This window comes from Zosterops lateralis, assembly GCF_965231275.1.
Source record: "Zosterops lateralis genome assembly, chromosome: 6".
NCBI classification, from domain to species: Eukaryota; Metazoa; Chordata; class Aves; order Passeriformes; family Zosteropidae; genus Zosterops; species Zosterops lateralis.
The window spans coordinates 41,036,665-41,055,558 of record NC_139761.1 but is presented as its reverse complement, the minus strand read 5'-3'; the positions used below and the strand labels follow the sequence as shown (position 1 = coordinate 41,055,558).

At 38.0% G+C, this 18,894-nt stretch overlaps 1 protein-coding gene across 1 annotated transcript in view; it reads left to right on the top strand.

The window, feature by feature from the left end:
* The window catches only part of EXT2 (exostosin glycosyltransferase 2), a 69,343-nt gene that overhangs the window by 3,091 nt on the left and 47,358 nt on the right, over positions 1 to 18,894 (top strand). The window contains exons 5-8 of the mRNA XM_083864100.1: positions 4,341 to 4,457; positions 7,843 to 8,038; positions 11,383 to 11,522; positions 12,419 to 12,512. Of these exons, the coding sequence (XP_083720226.1) occupies positions 4,341 to 4,457; positions 7,843 to 8,038; positions 11,383 to 11,522; positions 12,419 to 12,512 (547 nt within the window). The remainder of the gene's footprint in view (positions 1 to 4,340; positions 4,458 to 7,842; positions 8,039 to 11,382; positions 11,523 to 12,418; positions 12,513 to 18,894) is intronic.

Sequence of the window (18,894 nt, the reverse complement as noted above, 5' to 3'; positions counted from 1 at the left end):
TGCTCTGCTTGACAAATTTCATTAGTTTTTGTTATCTTAATAATTAGACTGTACTAGTAATTGGACAAATGCTCTTAGTTATTCTCTGGTAAGTATGCTTTAAAAATATTTGCCAGGAACTTTAAAGGCATACATTTTGAGCTCAATTTTCACTTGCAGGATAGTTTAGTTTTGGAAGAGGAAAAGAGGTTGTAAGGCAAAGAAAACTGGAATGAGAGGAATGTGATACTGTTACTGAAGATGTTTCTGTCAACCAGTTATGTTAGTTCTGCTGAGTTAGGTACATTGTAACAAGTGCTTTTCTTGAAGGTCATAGTTAACTTTTTTCTGCCAAATGTTAAAACCTTGCCTAAGATAGGGGATTTTTGCTAACATGATTGTCTGTGAAGTGTATCTTGATTTCTTTGCAGCAAAGACAATTTAAAACATCCTCCAGTACTGGAACAGATTTTTTATTTTTTTTTTTCTGCACATGTTTAAAGAGTAAATTGGCTCATTGTAATTACATCACTGTGAAATAAGGCTTTATTTTTTTCCTTCTCTGTATGAAACATGTTGTATGTATGGGTTGGCCTGGAGAGGGCAGTCAAACATCAGTCTCATGTAAACAAGTCTGTTAATCTGTTAGTAAATACTTGCATTTGTTATCTTAGATTTATACTTAAGGAGACTTTTCTTTTGACAGCAGAATGGACTGCATGTTTATGGATACATGAGTCTGTCAAAGAAGTGAATTTATTAGCTGAATGTAGATATGCTGCAGAACTTTTTATTTTTACTTTTTAATCTCAAATCTCCATTTACATTTGGTCTTGCATGCCTTGGCTTAGCAGGCAGGAAACCAATTATTTTGGTAGGTGTTTCTCCTAAGTATTTGTCATGCTAACATGGAAAACTGAGTAATTTAAGTAAAAAAACTAAAGTCTTTTTTGGCATAGAGTTGTTGTAATCTGCCAGTCTGACTCAGTCCACAGCTGTATGATCATGAGCTGTAATACATAAGACAGGCAACAACAGTGCTTGGGATGGAGAAAAAGTGGAAATTCCTTTTTTTTAGGCAGTCAGCAGTTGGACTGTTTGATGTACAGAACCTGTTCTCCAGGCCACAGGTGCAAAGACGGGGGCCTCTGAAAGAAGTTGGGAGTGTGGCCATAGTCCTGGAGAGGCCTGAGTGATGTAGTATGAGCTTTTAGTATGATTTTGGAGATCTTTGGAGTTCTTAGTTCAGAACAATCAACATGGATGTGTTTTCTTAATTTGAGAATGTCTAAAGGTGTTGGGAATGAGTAGTTAACTAAGTGTGAAAGACTTATGTGAAAGTTTGTTTGTAGCATCACAGGGTGAGAAGCTGCTGGCCAAAATAAAGGCATGCTGGCAAAGGCATAGTTGGTTCTGAATGATTTGTCTGAACTATACTATGACAAATCCAGAAGGACTACATTTGTGGATCACTTGTGAAATACACAGTAATATTTTGAAGTTTGCACAGAGAGTATGGCCTGCCTTCTACAGTCAGCGTGTCTGAGAGATCACACACAGCTGAACTGTAGTGGATCATAAGGTTTAATAGACTTGTGTTCTATTAATTTGCTACTGAATATTGATCCAGGTAAAGTAAGACCTTATACACAGAAGGGAGTTCAGTTATATAATAATATTACATCTGTAAAAGTTCTTGGCTAAGGTACTTCACTAAGGGATTGTTTGTTTATTAAATCTTTAAATCCAATTTCCAAAGACAGTGTAAAAGTGTTTTTTTCCATAATTTCAAAGGTGAAAATATGCCTTGTGGGCATGGAGGTTATATTGCTAGTATTAGCTGCCATAACATATGTAATCTCCTGCCATAAAACTTAAAAGATAAGCTCTGTATTATCTGTTAATTAGTGCTGTTGGATTTGGTACAATGATGAGGTTGAAAGGATTTCTTTTGCAAAGCTATTCTGGTGCTGTAGAATTGAATTTATGAACTAAGATACTTTTTATTTATTTCTGTTTCAGTCCGTGAATTGAGTTCAGTGACTTGTGAAGTTTGGCAGAAAGCTGCTGCAGATGGCAGTTGAACAGAAACATTTAGAGTACAGGCCAGCTGGAGCACTTCATGGAGAGAAAGAAGGATCAATATTTGAAAAGTGGTGAAAAGTTGCTCAGGGAGAGTCATTCCTTACTGATCACTACAATTTAAAGATTATTTGTCTTGAGTACATTAGGAGTTAATATTCCTACTCTCTTAATGCACTGTGCAATGAAAATCCAAGTGGAGTTACTTAACTGGTGTTGGTTCCCTGTGGGTTTATTTAGGTAAAAATCTCCATGGCACACACCTGCTTTCTCAAGGCTGATGAGGTGCTGTCGTGTTTTCACTGGATCCTATTAAAACAATCTGGTCCTGGTTTCCCAGTCTCAGGGGGGAGGGCTGTAAAAAATGAAAAGGGAGATATAAAGTGCAAGAACAATAACACTCAGGCCAATTTTTTTTCTCTGTTCTTGTAACTGAATTAATATGGATAAGACATAGAATATGCAGCTTCAACAGTGAGACCTAGCAGTGTTGTACATGTCACCAAAAGCAGGGGAACAGGGGACATTGGAAAGGAATTAGAAATTATTTGGGACATAATTTCTAAACTCAGCATGTACTTAATTTATCATCTGGTTCTCTCAAGTTGGTTTTTGCTCCTATCACAGTTTGTGTTCTGAATAAAGAGTCACATTTATGGCAAAGTGTGATCATGGTGTTTGCACCCTAAACAATTGTGCTGCAGGTCAGAGCAGGAAGTGAAGTATCCTGTGGGACATCTGATGGGGATTGGAACAGGCACAACATACTGGTGCTCATCCAGGGTGTCCTGTTCTGATGGGAAAAATCTTGGGTGATAATTCAGTATAATGATAATCTATTGTCTAACATTTGTGGAAGACTGCTTCTCCAAACACCCTACCAAGAATTTCATTCAGTGGTATCTGAAAACAAGAATATTAGCTAATGGATTGTTGGTGCCTCTTCCAGTCTCGTGCTGACTTTTTGTTCCTGTGTGTGTTCTGATTACTGATGAGACCTATGCCTGCTCTGATCTGAACTGTGACAGTAAGGCTTTCCACTGTAATCATGGCTGCAGTAATGGGTACAGCTCCTCAGGATCCTTTCTTTAGTGCCTTGTCCAGTAATGTATTTGTGTCCTGCTCCTTTCCACAGAGGACACAAACTGGAATTGAGAAATATAGTACCTTAAGCAGAACCAATATCCAAGAAGCCGCTAAAAGTGTAGCACATCCTCCTGTTGAGTGACAAAGGACTGAAAGTTTGATCAACTCTTTGAGGTGTCTCACAAAAGATGCTGAATCTGAGCTTCTTTTGGAAACTAGGATGATGTGCTCTTGATGCCACCTGGTCACTGGACATGAAATGACAACAGAAAAACTATTGTCCTTTACTAGTGTATTTCAAAGAGGCTTGATTTGTGGTAGGAGATTGTAGCAAACCCTTTTTTTCCTGGAATTGTATATGATATACTGCTTTCTTCTATACACATTGTTCTCTTCTGTGTCTCAAAGCACTTCTATGTGGCATCTAGGTCCCATCTAGGAAAAGGCACAGTGCAGGTCATCCTGTTGGAAGGTTGAATTGCATTTTAGTTTATCAGTCCTTGATTATTGCCATGCTCTCTAGCATATAGTGTCCCAAGCAACCTCTACTGTTGGAACTTAGGGTCATGACATACAGATTTCTTGTTCTCATGTTTTCTGTTTATAGAATTTTTGTGTAATATAAAAATGAAATAAATTTCACAAGTATGATAACTTTGAAAATACAGTTGCAAATAACTTCATTTTATTTTCCATCCTGAGAAGTCCAAAGTCACTGTAAGGTGTTAAAATACTGTTACTGTACTGTTATTTGTATCTGAAATATAGCTTGTCTCAAACACTTTGAAAGTTGTGCTATACCTAATTTTTAGTACAGGCATCAAGGAATATCTTAAGTAGTATAAACAATTCAGAATGTATTTCTTCAGATTAAAATTGTCTTAGAATATGTAAGCTTGCAAATTGCAACAATGACAGCAATGCATTAGATTTCCCTATATTAGTGGAAAAATGGTCCATTCCTCAGTGATCATACACAATTGTGAGCACTCTGTTGGTGACAAGATCCAATTTAGCAGTAAACCAAGATCACAGAAACTAAAGTCAACCTGAAACCAGCATGCCAACATGCCACTGACAAATGCTGAGGGAAACATGCTCAGAGCGTGTGTCTTCTTGTTCTGGTAAATGACAGTTGCTGGAGTTTGAATGTTACATGTTCTCAGTTTAAACTTACCTTTTGTATTTTCCAGAGCTCTGTTGGCTGGTGGAGGCTTCTCCACTTGGACTTACCGGCAAGGCTACGATGTCAGTATTCCTGTTTACAGCCCCTTGTCAGGAGAAGTAGATCTGCCAGAAAGAGGACCGGGGTAAAGTAATTCCCATGAATTGGGCAAAGTATATTCGATACATGTTTTGTAATGATGATTATGAAATACAAATATAACTACTAACTTTATGGTGAGCTTGGTCAATTTTGTAAGAGTTATTTTTAACAGCTCTTGCTATTAAAATAGACGATCTTTTCAATGCTGATGGTTCCAGTGCCAATAGTCTTGGTTCAGTTGCCAGCTGCTCCCTCAAATAGCTTTATACTTTTCTTATATTGTGATGCCCAGAGCTGTGCAGAGGACTGAGAGGGAGACAATTCCCTCCTTTGACCAGCTGCCTGACGCACCCCAGGACAGGGTTGGCCCTCCTGGCTGCCAGGGCACTGCTGACTCATATTCAGCTTGCCATCAACCAGGACTCTCAGGTCTCTTTCCACAGGGCTACTCTTCAACCTGTCGTTTCCCAGTCTGTCCATACATCCAGGTTTGCCCTGTCCCAGGTAAACCTGACACTTGTCTTTGTTAAACTTCATACCGTTGGTGATTGCCCAGGCCTTTGATTTGTTGAGATCTCTGCAGGGTCTTCTCTGCCTTCAAGGGAGCCAGCAGCTCCTCACAATGTTTTGTTATTGGCAAACATAGTTAGTATCCTTTCCAGTCCTGTATCCAAGTTGTTTATGAAAATGTGGAGGAAGAGTTCAGGGCCTAAGCTGGAGCCCTGAGGAACTCCACTGTGACAGGTTGCCAGCCTGATGTAACACTGCATCACTGTAACACCATTTGCACCTGACTTGTCATTAAGCTCTTGAAAAAGAAGGATGAAAACTTTTATGTGTGATTATGGGAATAAATATACATCCAGGGCTTAGAATACTGATTTTATTTGTTTCTTTTTTTTAAGTAATGGAGTAAGACATAAACACAAACAACAGAACCCTCTCCTCCCTGAACCTTGTAGCTGGAAGTAAAGCAAGACAGTTGGGAAATAAAGTACCGTTTTTCTCAGAGCATGTAATTAGCCATTGAAATTAACTACCCTGGCAATGGTGGCTTCTCTAATCCTTTCATGTCTTCAGAACAAGAAGAGGTAGAAGTCTGGAAGACATGCTTTAACTGGTTATGGAAGGCTGTTCTTTTTATATTTCATAAATCTTCAAATTACACAGCTGAAAAAGTTTCACTGTAACAAGGTCTTACCTCTGTTATGGTTTAAAAGATGGGGAGACAGAGGCAATGGGGATCAATAATTTGTCTGCTCATTGTGAAGATCAGTTTTACAAATGTAGAAATTTTAGGTCCTTTACTTTTTCCAGTGTTCTGTAGAGAATATGCATTTTCAAAATTGAAAACTGATTGAAATGGTGCAGCCTCCATTGGACACAAACGTTATTGTTCTGTGGGTTAAGTTGTCTTTTCTGGTAAGGGCAGTGCTCTTGCTGTTGCTCTTGGCCACTCCAAGTACAATAGTGCAGTCAATTAAAACAAACTTGTGCAGCAGTGGTTTACTTTGCTCACGCCCTTTGTGTCCCTGCTTGTGATGCCAGGACAAGGCCAGCGATGCAACCAGTGGTCTGGTTGCATCCCAGTTGATTGATTGGAGGTCTCAAGTGTTACTATATTTTGACACAGAGTAAAAGCATACTTTTGTTTTTTCTGTCTGGAGAGCATGAATATAATGATAGGCTCCAATTGTAAAGAGAGAAGCATTCATATTGTTCATGTCCATGTAGTCAGCTAAACTCTATTTCTGATTTTGAGTCGGATAAGAGAAATAAGTCTTGGGTTCAGTTAAGGCGTTGGAGATTTCGTTTCTCAAAACTGCTTCTTTTTCTTTTAAATTGCATTGGGCAGCTTGGTGGCCGGAGTGCCATCCAGTGGCCAGTCAGCGTTACTAGTGAGACGGGCTCCCAGCCTCGACTGCCTTGTGCAGGAGGGGTGGGACGAGGACACCGCTCAGAATCCAGGCTTGCTTGGGATAAACGTTTTCATCACACTACACTAGTGTGTTATTTCTTGGCAGGGAGATGGCGTGTACTTTCTTTTGTAGCAATGTTTGATAAGTAGATTTTTAGTGTCATAGAGTGATGACAGTTTCAAGGCAAAATTTGGTTTTAAACATATACACAAACAAACATACTTTTTTTTTTTTTTAGCTGGTTATATGCATTTATTATCACTCATGTGAATCATTATTTCCTTTTTAAAGGCCTCTCACAGACCTGAGCTGAGGAGGTTTGATTTACTTGCCTTTTTAATTGGATTGCTTAAAATCCACTTCTGCTGGTAGCAAGTTGGTAGCAGCTGGAGACTTGTGAGAATGTTTAAAAAAATACTATGCATCTGTTAATTGGAGCAACTAAAGTGACCAGCATGAAAATGAGTAGAAGAGGTGAGAAGAGCAGCAGGAGAGGTCTGACTTTATAAAGTGTGCACGTTTGTGTGTTTTCAGAGCTGTAAATTAAAGATAGCATCACGTGGAATAGAGCTGGAATCCTAAGTACAGGCCTCGTGCTTCCTGTGTTCCTTTGGCAGCATGAGGGCACTCACTCACTCACTCACTATGTGTGTTCCTTTCACTGGGGAATGATGGAAAAGTCTCACTTTAGCTGACATGTTTTAAAAATAAACCCAAGTAGATGAGTATAACAATTATATGACATGCTATTTTCCAGTATTAGTATAACTTTTTTAATCAGCAAGCACCTAATTTGATCTTGTATTCCTGTGTGGTTTACCTCCAGTGTTAATTACTTCAGTATTTAAAATGTTCATAATATTTGGAACATGGTAGGAGTTGAGAGTATATGGGATAACATACACCATGTGGACCTTTAACTTTTCCTTGGAAATCTTTCCTCTATATTGCCCCAAGGGACAGAACTGAATCACAGTTGAAAAAGATGAGCTCGTTCTATTGCCACTGCCACCATATCAAGACTGAATAAGCTAAATACTAAATACTGAGTTGTCAGTTCAGCATCTTTTTTCAATTAAAATTCGTGAGAACATATATGGGAGGAGAAGCTAGAAGCACTCAGTGTCCTATCTACTTTGTTTTAGTACACACACACCAAACAAAAGTACAAACAATCCTGGCATCAGTAGCAGGCTGATTTAAAATGCAGCTAAATAATGTTTATTTAAGTTTATAATAGAAGTTATAATGCAAGTGCCTATTCTAATGTAATGAGCACTCTTACCAAGTACAAATTTATTCATGGTTGTAAATAATGTTGAGCCACTTACTATCCCATGTTGAGCCATTTACTATCCCAGACTTAATTATATTTCATCATTACCCTTTCTGGCCTTGTCTAAAAATATGGTCTTGGCAGCATGTCCAAGGTTTAGTTAATCTTGTTATGCTTTTCCAGGATGGAAGCAAACTTGCAGTGCTGTCAGGTAACCTGGCTGTGTTTTTCAGTCCTCGCAGGTATTTCATTCTGTCATCTCAGATGGCTTTGCACCCAGAATACCGCTTGGAGCTGGAAGCTCTCCAGGCTGAGAATGGGGAATCAGTGCTGATCCTGGACAAATGTACAAACCTGTCAGATGGGGTCCCTGCTGATCGCAAACGCTGCTACAAGAATCAAGTCTTTGATTATCCTCAAGTGCTTCAGGTAAGGCTGTCTCTCCTGCAGGCTTCTCTTCCCAGCAGTGTCTGTCTTAGCTGGGATTCTGTTCCTATTTAGCAGTGGTAGGGTACTTCCTTGTATTTAATTATTGTGCTGGATATGTTGTAAAACTGCATAATTTGATACATTGGCTTGAGTATTATATCCTAACTTTATCCTTATTTTTAAGAGGGCCAAAAACTATGTACTCCAACTTATATGCGGACTATGCTTGTATGAGACTGTTCATGGTGTTTTAGTAAAACAAGACAGTGTCATGTAAACTTAAAAAAATTGCACAAAAATACTTCCAAATCCAGCAGCAATGTAATGCTAAAATGGAGGAATGGGAGGAAAAGCTTTTGGAGGCAGATAAAGTTGCTCACTTCTAAACTGGAGAGGAGCATTGGAATGTACACCTGAAATAGCTGGCAAAAGGGCTTTCAGCAGGCATGAATTTGGAATTGATTTCTCAGATATGACAGTCTAGGCCTTGCTAGATGAAACTTGGAACTGCAGATGGCTTTGTCAATTGGATAGAAGGTTAAAATGAACTTTAAAGAGCTTATGCTCTTATATTTGGGCCAAAAAAAAAGTGTTACATTTAAGGAGACTTAGTCAGATTACATTTTTTGTATGCAGCTTAGTAGTTAAATTGTACAAAACTGTCTGTGTAGATATGACAGGCTGAGCTAAGAGGCTTGTCAGCATGCAGCTATGAAAACATCTAGGTGAAATGTGTTTCATGGCCTTGGCCCAACTTCCAGAGGCCTTTTGATGTGTCAGTGGAGATAAAACTAGATAGTGTTCTCAGACCCCTGTGTCTCTTGGCAATTCACTAACAGAGGTGCTTTGGCATGCAGTGTGGTGAAGTGAGTTATGCCATAGGCCACTGTGCTCTGTCTGCGGCCACCAACATATAATCTGTCTTTGAACTTCAGTAAATGATGGTAAAATAACAAACAAGCTGAGGAAAGGCAAAGTTTCCACCCCTCCTGTTATGTTTTGTAGGAAATATGTTTAAAATTCCATGTGGAGGAGGAGGAGAGGGAGGAAAGGGTCACCGTGAGTCCTAAACTTTGAGTAAAAAAAAAAAACTTGTTTGCTTTATTTCTTTAAATACAGACTCAATTGCTAAAGGATAGCAAGTCAGAGAATCTATATCTATATCTTGGTATATATGATTTTATAACTCAGCAGAGAGCTGGCACATGCCGAGATTGTTAAAATACTTTCCCCTACATTTCCCTTTGGAATGTCTGGCTGATAACAGTGGTGATGTGAGGAGATGTATTTATAGTAACCTTTGTCTAGACAGGAAAAATGGTTATCTGGGCAGATGAGCATGTGTGTCCACATCTGGGCTTTTTTTTTCTTTTTTGTCTCTCCCAGACCTTACTAGTCTCTTCCACCTGCTGCTGTGTGATCTAGTGAGTCAATGGTTAAAATGTGTGTTCATTCTCTCAGCTCCTTCCATTCCCCACACCCTTCTTTTCCTTCTCTTCCTGCCTAAGAGTGGGGGAAGGGGAACTTGGATCACAGTTCATCCTTTCCAGCACTGCCTTTACAGATGTCCTACTAGACAGACTCTTGGACTTCTGGGTTGTTAATGCTTCCTGTTTGCAGTCTTCTCTTGGATGAGATTTTCAAGGCTCTTAGTACTCTATGGGTATGAACACAGGTCTTATGATTGCATCAGGAAACAAGCGAAGAGCCAGCAAAACCCCATGTATTTCCTAGTTCCATCTTGATGTTTTGCTGCCCTGCTGAGCCTTCTGGCTCCTTTTCTTCAGGCCATGGAACACAAGCTGAAAAAATGTTTTCTTATCTCTGGGAACCCCTGTATCAACTTTATAATTTTTCTGTCTTAAATTAGGGATAATACTGACTTGGGATTTTTCCCTCTTGTGTAGCTGAACTCTGCTAGCATTTATTTTGTGATCTTGAGCCTGTAGCAAGATTCCTTAGTAGCAGTGAGAACTAAAGTTCCTAAATACAGGGTGAGTACAACATAGTCAAGAAGTCTTCTCTGCTGCAGGTTAAACTCATGGGATTTTGTCTTGTGTCTTCTGGACGTGAGTAAATGGATTATACTCTTTTTTGTGGCAACTTTTTTTAATCTTTGAAGCTTCCTTCCTCCTGCCCTTATTCCTTCAGAATGGATAGAGGCATTGATAGAGTAAATCCTTTTTTGTAGATTATACTTTTAAGGTAAGTAATCGTCCTTTACTTACCACTGGAAGTGCTTTGCCCAAGACTGAACCCTGCTCTGTCTGAGGTCTTTTGTTACTGTGAAGAGTGAGTGAATCCTTCAGATTTCTTAAACTGTATGTCTTTTTGGACTGTAATACTACCTGTGGGTGGAGTGGTTTATTTTTTCAAAAGTACAACATTGCTGTCACATGAATACCAATCTTTGCCTGTTCTTTTGTAGGAAATGTCCTCTTCTGCAAAGTACAAATCTTAGCCAGTTACTTCATGCTTTTTATTTGTGCAGATTGCTATTTTTCTTTAAGTGTTGAATTCTATATGTATCAGTATTTCTTAGTTGATTTATGCATATGATGTCAAAGTCTAATCCTGGTATCCATTATACCTGCTAATCTTGCAAAATCATAGGTATTGTGAGGTCTAATAAGTATGGTCTTAATTCTGCTACTCAGTTAACTAAGGAACACATTGAATGCTGTTGCACTTAGGAAAAGTTACTTGAGTCTTTTACTTGTGAGCCACTGCTAACTACTTTATACTTGGAGTTCTGTAATTGTAATTTATGTAAAACTTATGAGGGCTTTATCTAGTCCCTGATTTCCTAATTTGCCTGTGAAAATGCTGCCAAACATGTCAAATGACTTGAGATACAAAATCTGTTATTTCCCTGCTATCCACAAAGCTGCACTCTCTTATAACAGAAGAAAATTATTTTGTCTCCATATAGTTTATACTTAAATAAGTTCATCTTAATTGTCGCTCATCTTGTTGTGCCAAATTTTTGAAGTTTTTTTAAACTTATTGTTTTCTCAACTGAATTTTAAAGTTTGGCCATTAAAATAAAGTGCAGAATTGTCCCACCAGCCCGTTTCACATTCCTCCACTTATGATATTTTTTTCTAGCTTCTGCAAGATAACTTGTAAAATTATTTTGAATTATCTAAGAAATCAGAATATATTGATTGCACAGAATAAGTTGGTTTTCCTTTTGACTTGGTAGTTTTTGGTTGGTTTTTTTTTGAAGGGATGGGCAGGAAAACATACACACATACATACGAACATATACATACACACACAAAATGCAAATGTAATGTTTCCTTTTTTTCCTCATCTGTGTGTTGGATGCCATTTGTTGACAGGAGTCCACATTCTGTGTTGTTCTACGTGGAGCCCGCCTGGGACAGGCTGTGCTAAGTGATGTTCTTCAAGCTGGCTGTGTCCCAGTCATCATTGCTGACTCCTACATTTTACCTTTCTCTGAGGTGCTGGACTGGAAGAGGTCTGTACCCCCACTGTTGTACATTGAAGCACTGCCTGAGATACTTCACTGCCTTCAGTGATTTGAATCAAATCTGTGTGATAAAGTTGAGTGTACTGGGGGTTACAGGAAATGAAATACAGAACAAGGTGCACACTGCCTTTGCCCTTGATCTATTATGTATCAAAAATAGGAGAGGAAAAAAAACGAGACTGATATGACAGAGCATTTGATTATCCTGTAGCCAGTCATTTTTTCCTCTGAAACAGATCTGCTGTATAATCTTGTGCTTGAATTCAGTGAGGACTGGTCTCCATTCAGGCCCTTTTAAGGAAAATATATACTAAATGTTGCATCACAGAAATGCTGATTCTCTGTATTGCACCATGATTCCCAAGTTTATCTGAGATGGAAAGATATCATTACTTTGTGACTGAGTACACTGTGTTGGGAGTTTAGATTATTTTTCTGTGCATGCACTATGCCTAGTTACATGATCTTGGGATAGGGATAATATGTACAAAAAATATTTGGTTTATGTGTAACACTGTATTTGCTATTACTGTTTGGTTATTCTGAAAATCTCTGCTGACAGCAAGTCAATGGCAATCCAGAGATGAGAATTCCAGATTTCAGAATCTCTGTCCCTTCCATAGTTATTTGATTAATTTGATTTGGACAGATAAGTCTACAGACTTTGATGGGATTATCTGTGGGCAGACTGGCTGGTGTTGTGAAGGAACTGTTACAGAATATTTTGTTACACTGAAAGAAGACTATTTCTTTTTGCTAATGTCTTTTGAATATATCTTATTAAAATAGGACAAGATTCTGTGTTGGAAAAGCAGTCAACATCTTTTAATGTAGAATTTTTCTTCTCACCTTGCCATATGTTTTCTCTTTTTTTTTGCTTACAGGGCCTCTGTTGTCATCCCTGAAGAGAAGATGCCTGAAATGTACAGTATTCTGCAAAGTATCCCCCAGCGACAGATTGAAGAGATGCAAAGACAGGTAAAGTAATATACCATGTTAAAATTATTTTCCTTGCTTTACAGTTGGAGTGTGGGTTCATACACCTACCTTGCTCTGAAACCTGTTGGAATGCAGAAACATCCACTGTACTCTCATGTTAATATTTTTATTATTTGACCCTGTTCTCTCTTTATGCTAAACATAGAATATTTCATCCTTGACATCTTATTGTATATATTGTTATAAGGTAAGACGGTACTCTTACTGCCTCAGCTCCTCATCAGGAAAATCATACAGGAAGTAAGAACTAGGTATTTAGGGACAAAGTTAACTGTCTGATCTCAGGTGACTTTTCAAGATGCATGGGATTTCTGTAGTCAAATCTCTGCAAGAATTGTGAAGTCATGTGTCTGAAATTCCCTTACACAACCTTAGTGACAAAGTCATCTTTTGCATGGTCCTTGTAAAAAGTGAGCCAAGACATTTTTTTAGAATGTAGCCTACAACACTCTAGTTATTTCTACTTAGGCAGTGCTAAATGTTGTGCAGAGTATATTAATACTGATGTATGGGGAGAAGATACACTCTCAAATGTAGAAGTAAATATCTTTCACACCTGAATTCTGTTGCCAGCTTCATTCGTTCTGTTCTGAGTCTGCAAATACCGCAGCAGCCATCAGGGGTCTCCTTTCTCTTTAGTGCCTTCACACAAATGAGCCATTTTGATGGGATGTGCTGGCAGCACCAAGGTGCCACCAAAACCAGGAGTTGAGAAAGTAACCTTGGTGTTACAACTTCTAGAGATGTGATTTTTGGTTTAAAGATGTTAACACTAGGGAGTTTTGCCTAATAAAGTTTTAAAATTGATATTAATAGTCTGTCAAAGTGTGCAATAATTTTCTTGTTGTCTATTTCAATGATAATGTAAAATAATCATTTCAGGACAGTGTTCTCCAGCTCTGGACAATCATTTGATATTAAGGACACCTTAAACACTAATTTTAAAGTATAAAATCAGGCAACTCATCTGTTAAAAAAAGCCAACAAAATAAAGACAAAGTAGCAAACCCCCTAAACATTCAGAACAGAACAAACCAACAATAACCCCCTTAATTTGGATTATATATACATTATCTATATTACCTGTAACTATAAAATTAACTTCAAATAGACGATATTTTAGTGCTCATAATATGGATGTAGACTCTGTTCAGATTGAATTTTGTTGGATTGTACATGGTTTGCTGTAGTCACTGTCAATGGGTTCAAAACATCACTGAAGCTCATTGGAAAATGTGATTCTGTTGACTGAAGGTGTGATGTGTTTTTCTAAAGCTTCTTCTCACATCTTGTTGCTTTTATTGTGTGTTTTGGTAGTAAAAGTAACAGGATGAATTCACAAGGTCTGTCTTTCATCTTCATGAATTTATTTCTGTTTGTGTATTGAGGATACTTAAACGTTATCCATATATTTCATGCCCTGTCAGCCTTATTTACAAGGCAAAATCCCTGTGTAAGTGTCTCTGAAATTCCCTTGCTGATAGGTGTTCTGTGTTTTAACCAGCTAGGATGGTGAAAAGTACTTAATGACTGATTCTGTGTGGACTACCAGTAATCTCACATGTATGGATGAGATAATCTTTTTCTAGGCAAATAGAACAAATCCTTGCTCTGAATTTCTCCTGGTTGAAGCATGCATTTATCATACCTATCAGACTTTTTGGGTCTGATAACATTTGTGGGATTGGAGCTTTGCTGTCCAACTGCATTGGTTTCAGTGGGTTGTCTTATAATTCTTATCCTTACTTGGAAAACATCAGAATTAGAGCAAATAATAGTGTGTTACCTTACCAGTTTTCTTTGTTGATTACTTGGTACTTTTTTGCAGTATTTTATCACAGGAGATCGTACATTAAGATTAAAAAGTAGGCATAAACTTATACACCTTTGTTTCACTGTATATAATTTTTTTTCAAGTTGAAATAGTTTGTCTGCTTTTAATGTGCAAAATTTTCTCTATGCGTATCTTTTTCCTTTGTTTCCGGAGCTAATTCTAGCTATTCATCAGCTGAGGAATTCTCATAGAGAAGTCATTACATTTAAGATATATAAGAACTCATATTTAAAAGTCTTTTCTTCCAGTTTGTACACTGTCACGGACACCACATAACAGTGTCACAAAGAGGATAAAATACTGGAGTTTTAGTTTTGGAGACATCATCTGCTAGGTTCTGTGGCTGGTATGACCTGAACTGTGATTTCCTACAACACAATTTTATTTTGCTTAATTTTTTATCAGATAGTACATGATATAAACTGGGAAAGAGATTCATTGGTTCGAGCAGAGCTTGAGTGTGGGAAATCAAAACTAATTCTACTGTCCTACATCATACCTGATTGCACTGAGATCTCTGGAGATCAGCTGTATTAACTTATGCTTTTATTGTTCAAACTTGCAGAACAGTTCACTCTCCACAATTCCCAATCCAGTTTCCTGTCCTCACAAACGAGAATAGTTTCTGTGCTTGTAGCCTAGTGTACACAGTGTAAAAAATTGATACATATTTTCAGTACTGCATGTACAGCCGAAGTCCCTGAAAAACAGATTCTTGCATATAATAGCTCTTATAAACTGCAACATTTTGACCATCAATACCAGCTTCTGCTGAGTGAGCTGCTAAAATTAATAGCAGTCTGGATGAAACTTATGTATCTCTGTGATTGCTGTCTTGTCTGTTTTCTACAGTAATGTTGTCATTCTCATTTTCTTTGAAGCTTCCTTGAACCATCCCCCTCTCACAAATAGTTCCATATGGAGTCTGAAACACTGGCAGAAGTGCCTAGAGGCAAGTTGATAAGCAGCTTAGTTGCACAAACTTGATGTTGCATCCTTATGCTTTCATTTTATCTGAACCTCTAACCAGGATCCAGGTAATAGCAAAGTTCTAGAAGCAGAGGGGAAGAAGTAGATGTAATGGGCCTGTATGACAGAGAGTAAAATTTGAAATTTTGTCTTGCTTCTGCAGCGTGATAGATAAAGGTAAAAAAAGCAAAAAAAAGCTTTGCTTCTATCTCCTTGTCTCATCCTTGTATAGTTTGCCTTGCAACTGTTTGGAGTTTTTTTTTAAGGTTTTGATCTGAAAGCCTGTTAGTCTCTGGAACATGTTTCAGCACTGTAGTTGATATATGAATGTCTTCAACTAGTGTGGAAGTTTTCCTCAGCTTATATCTCAGCTGCTGTGCTTTTTTCACCCTCTTTTTGTGAGGTGAATCTGTCTATCTGAATATATAGACATCTTGTAAATATTTTTCTTCACTTAATACCAACAGATTTAGAAATCTTTTAGCATGAATAAGCTCATTAAGGCATAGAATTAGAATATGGAAGTATTATGTAGTGAGAATAGAAGACTTACTCCTCCATTTATTTAGGAACTGGCCACAGAAATTCGGGTACAAAATGGCCAAATGTTATAGTGATAACGTGAATTCAGTATACAAAGGGGTATATATGCAATTTGAAACAGCCTTCTCATAGGCAATTTTGGCCTCTCAACTAGCTGCAATCACTTGGAAAAGAATTCTTAAGAACTGTAATAAATAGGTATGTGAAAGTATAAATTCCATAGTCAGTTATGTTAAAAAAAGTATAAGGGATTTTTAGAAAAGAGGTAGGGAACAATATTGAAAAAACTGTGCCACTAAGTAAATCTGTTGTATGTCTGTACCATGAATACAGTAGTTATGGTTCTCCCATCCTAAAAATGATATAGTAGAACAAAGGTGATCAAAAGTTTCAAGAGAGGACTGATAAAATGGCCTGACGCTATTCATCTTGAAAATAAATGATTGGTGATGGCGAAGCAGGAATATAATACAGAACTATAAAATAAGAAGGTAATGAGAAAGTGAATGGATGTCCCTGTACACTGTTTGATACAATTTCATTTGATGTTTCACAGTACTTTTATTATTTGGAATCTGGTCTGAAAAACAAGGAGATGATCTCACAGAATAAGAGGTAGTCTGTGAGAATCACTGCTTCATAACATTGTGTGAGTGAAGAGGTTTTATTGACATAAAAGGCAGAATGAAGAAACCCAGAGAAGGAAAATCTGTCAGAGATGAATGCAAAGATATACCCTCTGGCTTAAAAGTTCCTGCATTGCAGATTTCTGGAAGCTGGAGAGTACTTTGAGGAAGTGGTGGCTTATGCCTGCTGTGTCTGTGGGAGGGGGGTTCCTAAGGTACCTGCTGTGGAGCACTGTCAGAGGGAGAATATGGGAACAGAAGGCCATTTGGTCAGACCTGGCAGTTTCAGGACTCATGTCTACAGAAGACTTTAGTATTATATTGCCTTGTGTAATAACATTGTCAGATAATCAGTGGTTTTTGAAATGCACCTTGACTTCACTGGCTGCCAAACACTTTGGTGGGAGACTATTAAAAATGATGTATAGTTTCCTTCTTTGGCTGAATGTGTAATTCACTTTCCTGAAACCCCACAAGGTACCCTCTCAAATACTGGCCGTGTACCATTCTTGCTTTTCTTTAATTAAAGTTTTGGATAATCACAACCTCTTGTGTTTTTTAGCCCAAGTCAACAATTAACGGCTAAAAAAGTATGTAAATTCAGTGTAAAAAACTGTGGATCAAAAACGTGTCGTTTGCAATGGTTGTTCCCACAGTTGGAATACCTGGACAAGCTGTTGTGGTTTTTCTTGTGCACATCCCATGTGCCTCAGCCCTGAACTGAAGAGAAGTTCAGACTCCAGGTCAAACAGAGCTGAAGACACAAGCATAAATCAATGACTTGTTTTAGTGCCACGTTAAAACAACATGAGTGGCTGGCTTTTCTGACCCTCCTCCCTTTCATTTAATGTGCTTCTTTGGCTCCTCTTTAAAGAGGGCTCTGTAGAGTAATTTCAACTCTTATCAGCTTGCTGACAGCTATATGAGCCTTTCTGCTGGCTCCAAGCAATCCTGCCAGCGTGTGAAACATCCCATTCTTGCAGTGAAATGGTCTTGGATAGAGTTAAAGCAAATGGGTGGTGGAGTTTTCCTGTGGGTGGTGCAGCTTACATGAAAGAGATGGGATTTAGTTCTTGTTAACCAATTAAACAGAAATTCATTTCAATATCTGGACACTAGATGCTCTTTGAGCATACTTAGGCTTTTACAAGTCCTTTTAATGAGAATATTAAACTTACAGCTGCAGTTCTTTCCCTGACAGGGGACAGCTTCTGTCTCTGGGTTCTGTAGAATCATCATTATCAAATTTAAGGGAACTTTCATCTGTCTGCCATTTGTAGCATTTTAAGGAGTGCGACTGTAGAGCCTAACCCTGCTTTAATCCTCCCAGAGTGCTTCAGTGAAGCTCTGGGTCCCCCATAAATGTCAGGCCTGGACAATTTGCCATCTTATCAGATGCAGTGAAGTTAGTTCTAGCCCTCTCACCCCTCCCCCAGAGGAAAGATTTGTTGCTGCAAACAGCAAAGGAAAGAAAAAACTTTTTCCTGGCTTACTGCCAGGATCACCATGGGAGTTGTAGAATCCTTGGCATTTATATATGAGACTTTCATTGCTCCCCTCTCCCTTCAGTTGTTGCAGAGAGTGTCCTTATCCTAGATTTTTTTTTTCTTCTTGCCTGTCCTGCCTTGTTGTTTTTCAGAATGAGGAAAACTGTCTTCGTGGCATCTCTGAGAAAGCTCTGAAATTTGAGACCAATCAGCACATCCTTGCATAATTTTTATAGAATACATTTGGGCTGCCTTTGTATCTACATTAGCAGCTTCTAAACAGTAAAAGGTTAAACTTAACTGTAAGAGGAAAATTGTGCTATTCAAAGACAATTTTTTTTTCAGATTAGATTTTAAGAGTCTGTGTTTTAATAGTCTGTATCTTGTTGCACATTGGATTTTTGGTACTTACCCTTTGCAGATTGCTATACACAACTTGGATTGGCTACAAATAAACCAGATGATCCAGAAATTGGGAAGGCATGTATTTTTAGAAAAACGATTTGAAAATATTCTATCATGCACATGAAGGAGCCAGCTGCAGACAAATGGATGATTAAGTGTCCATTCTGATGTTGCACTCTTTCTTTTTTACTCTGCGCTTTCCCTCTGCTGCTGTATAGTCTGTACCACATCACATTCCTTAACAAATCTGCTTGCTTTGTTTACCTCCTTTAATTATTGAAAGTATTACAACTTTAGCATTTATCTATATAGCATAAATGCACTACATTGCTGTAGTAATTTGCATGTGAGTATATAAAATAGAGTAGTAAATACACCTTGGTCTTGTATCCATTTTACTGATGAGTAGATAGATATGTAAATAATTTGTACAAGGTCAAATCATAATATTAATAATGGAATTAGAAATCTAGGTTCTTTTTAATGACTGTATCAAA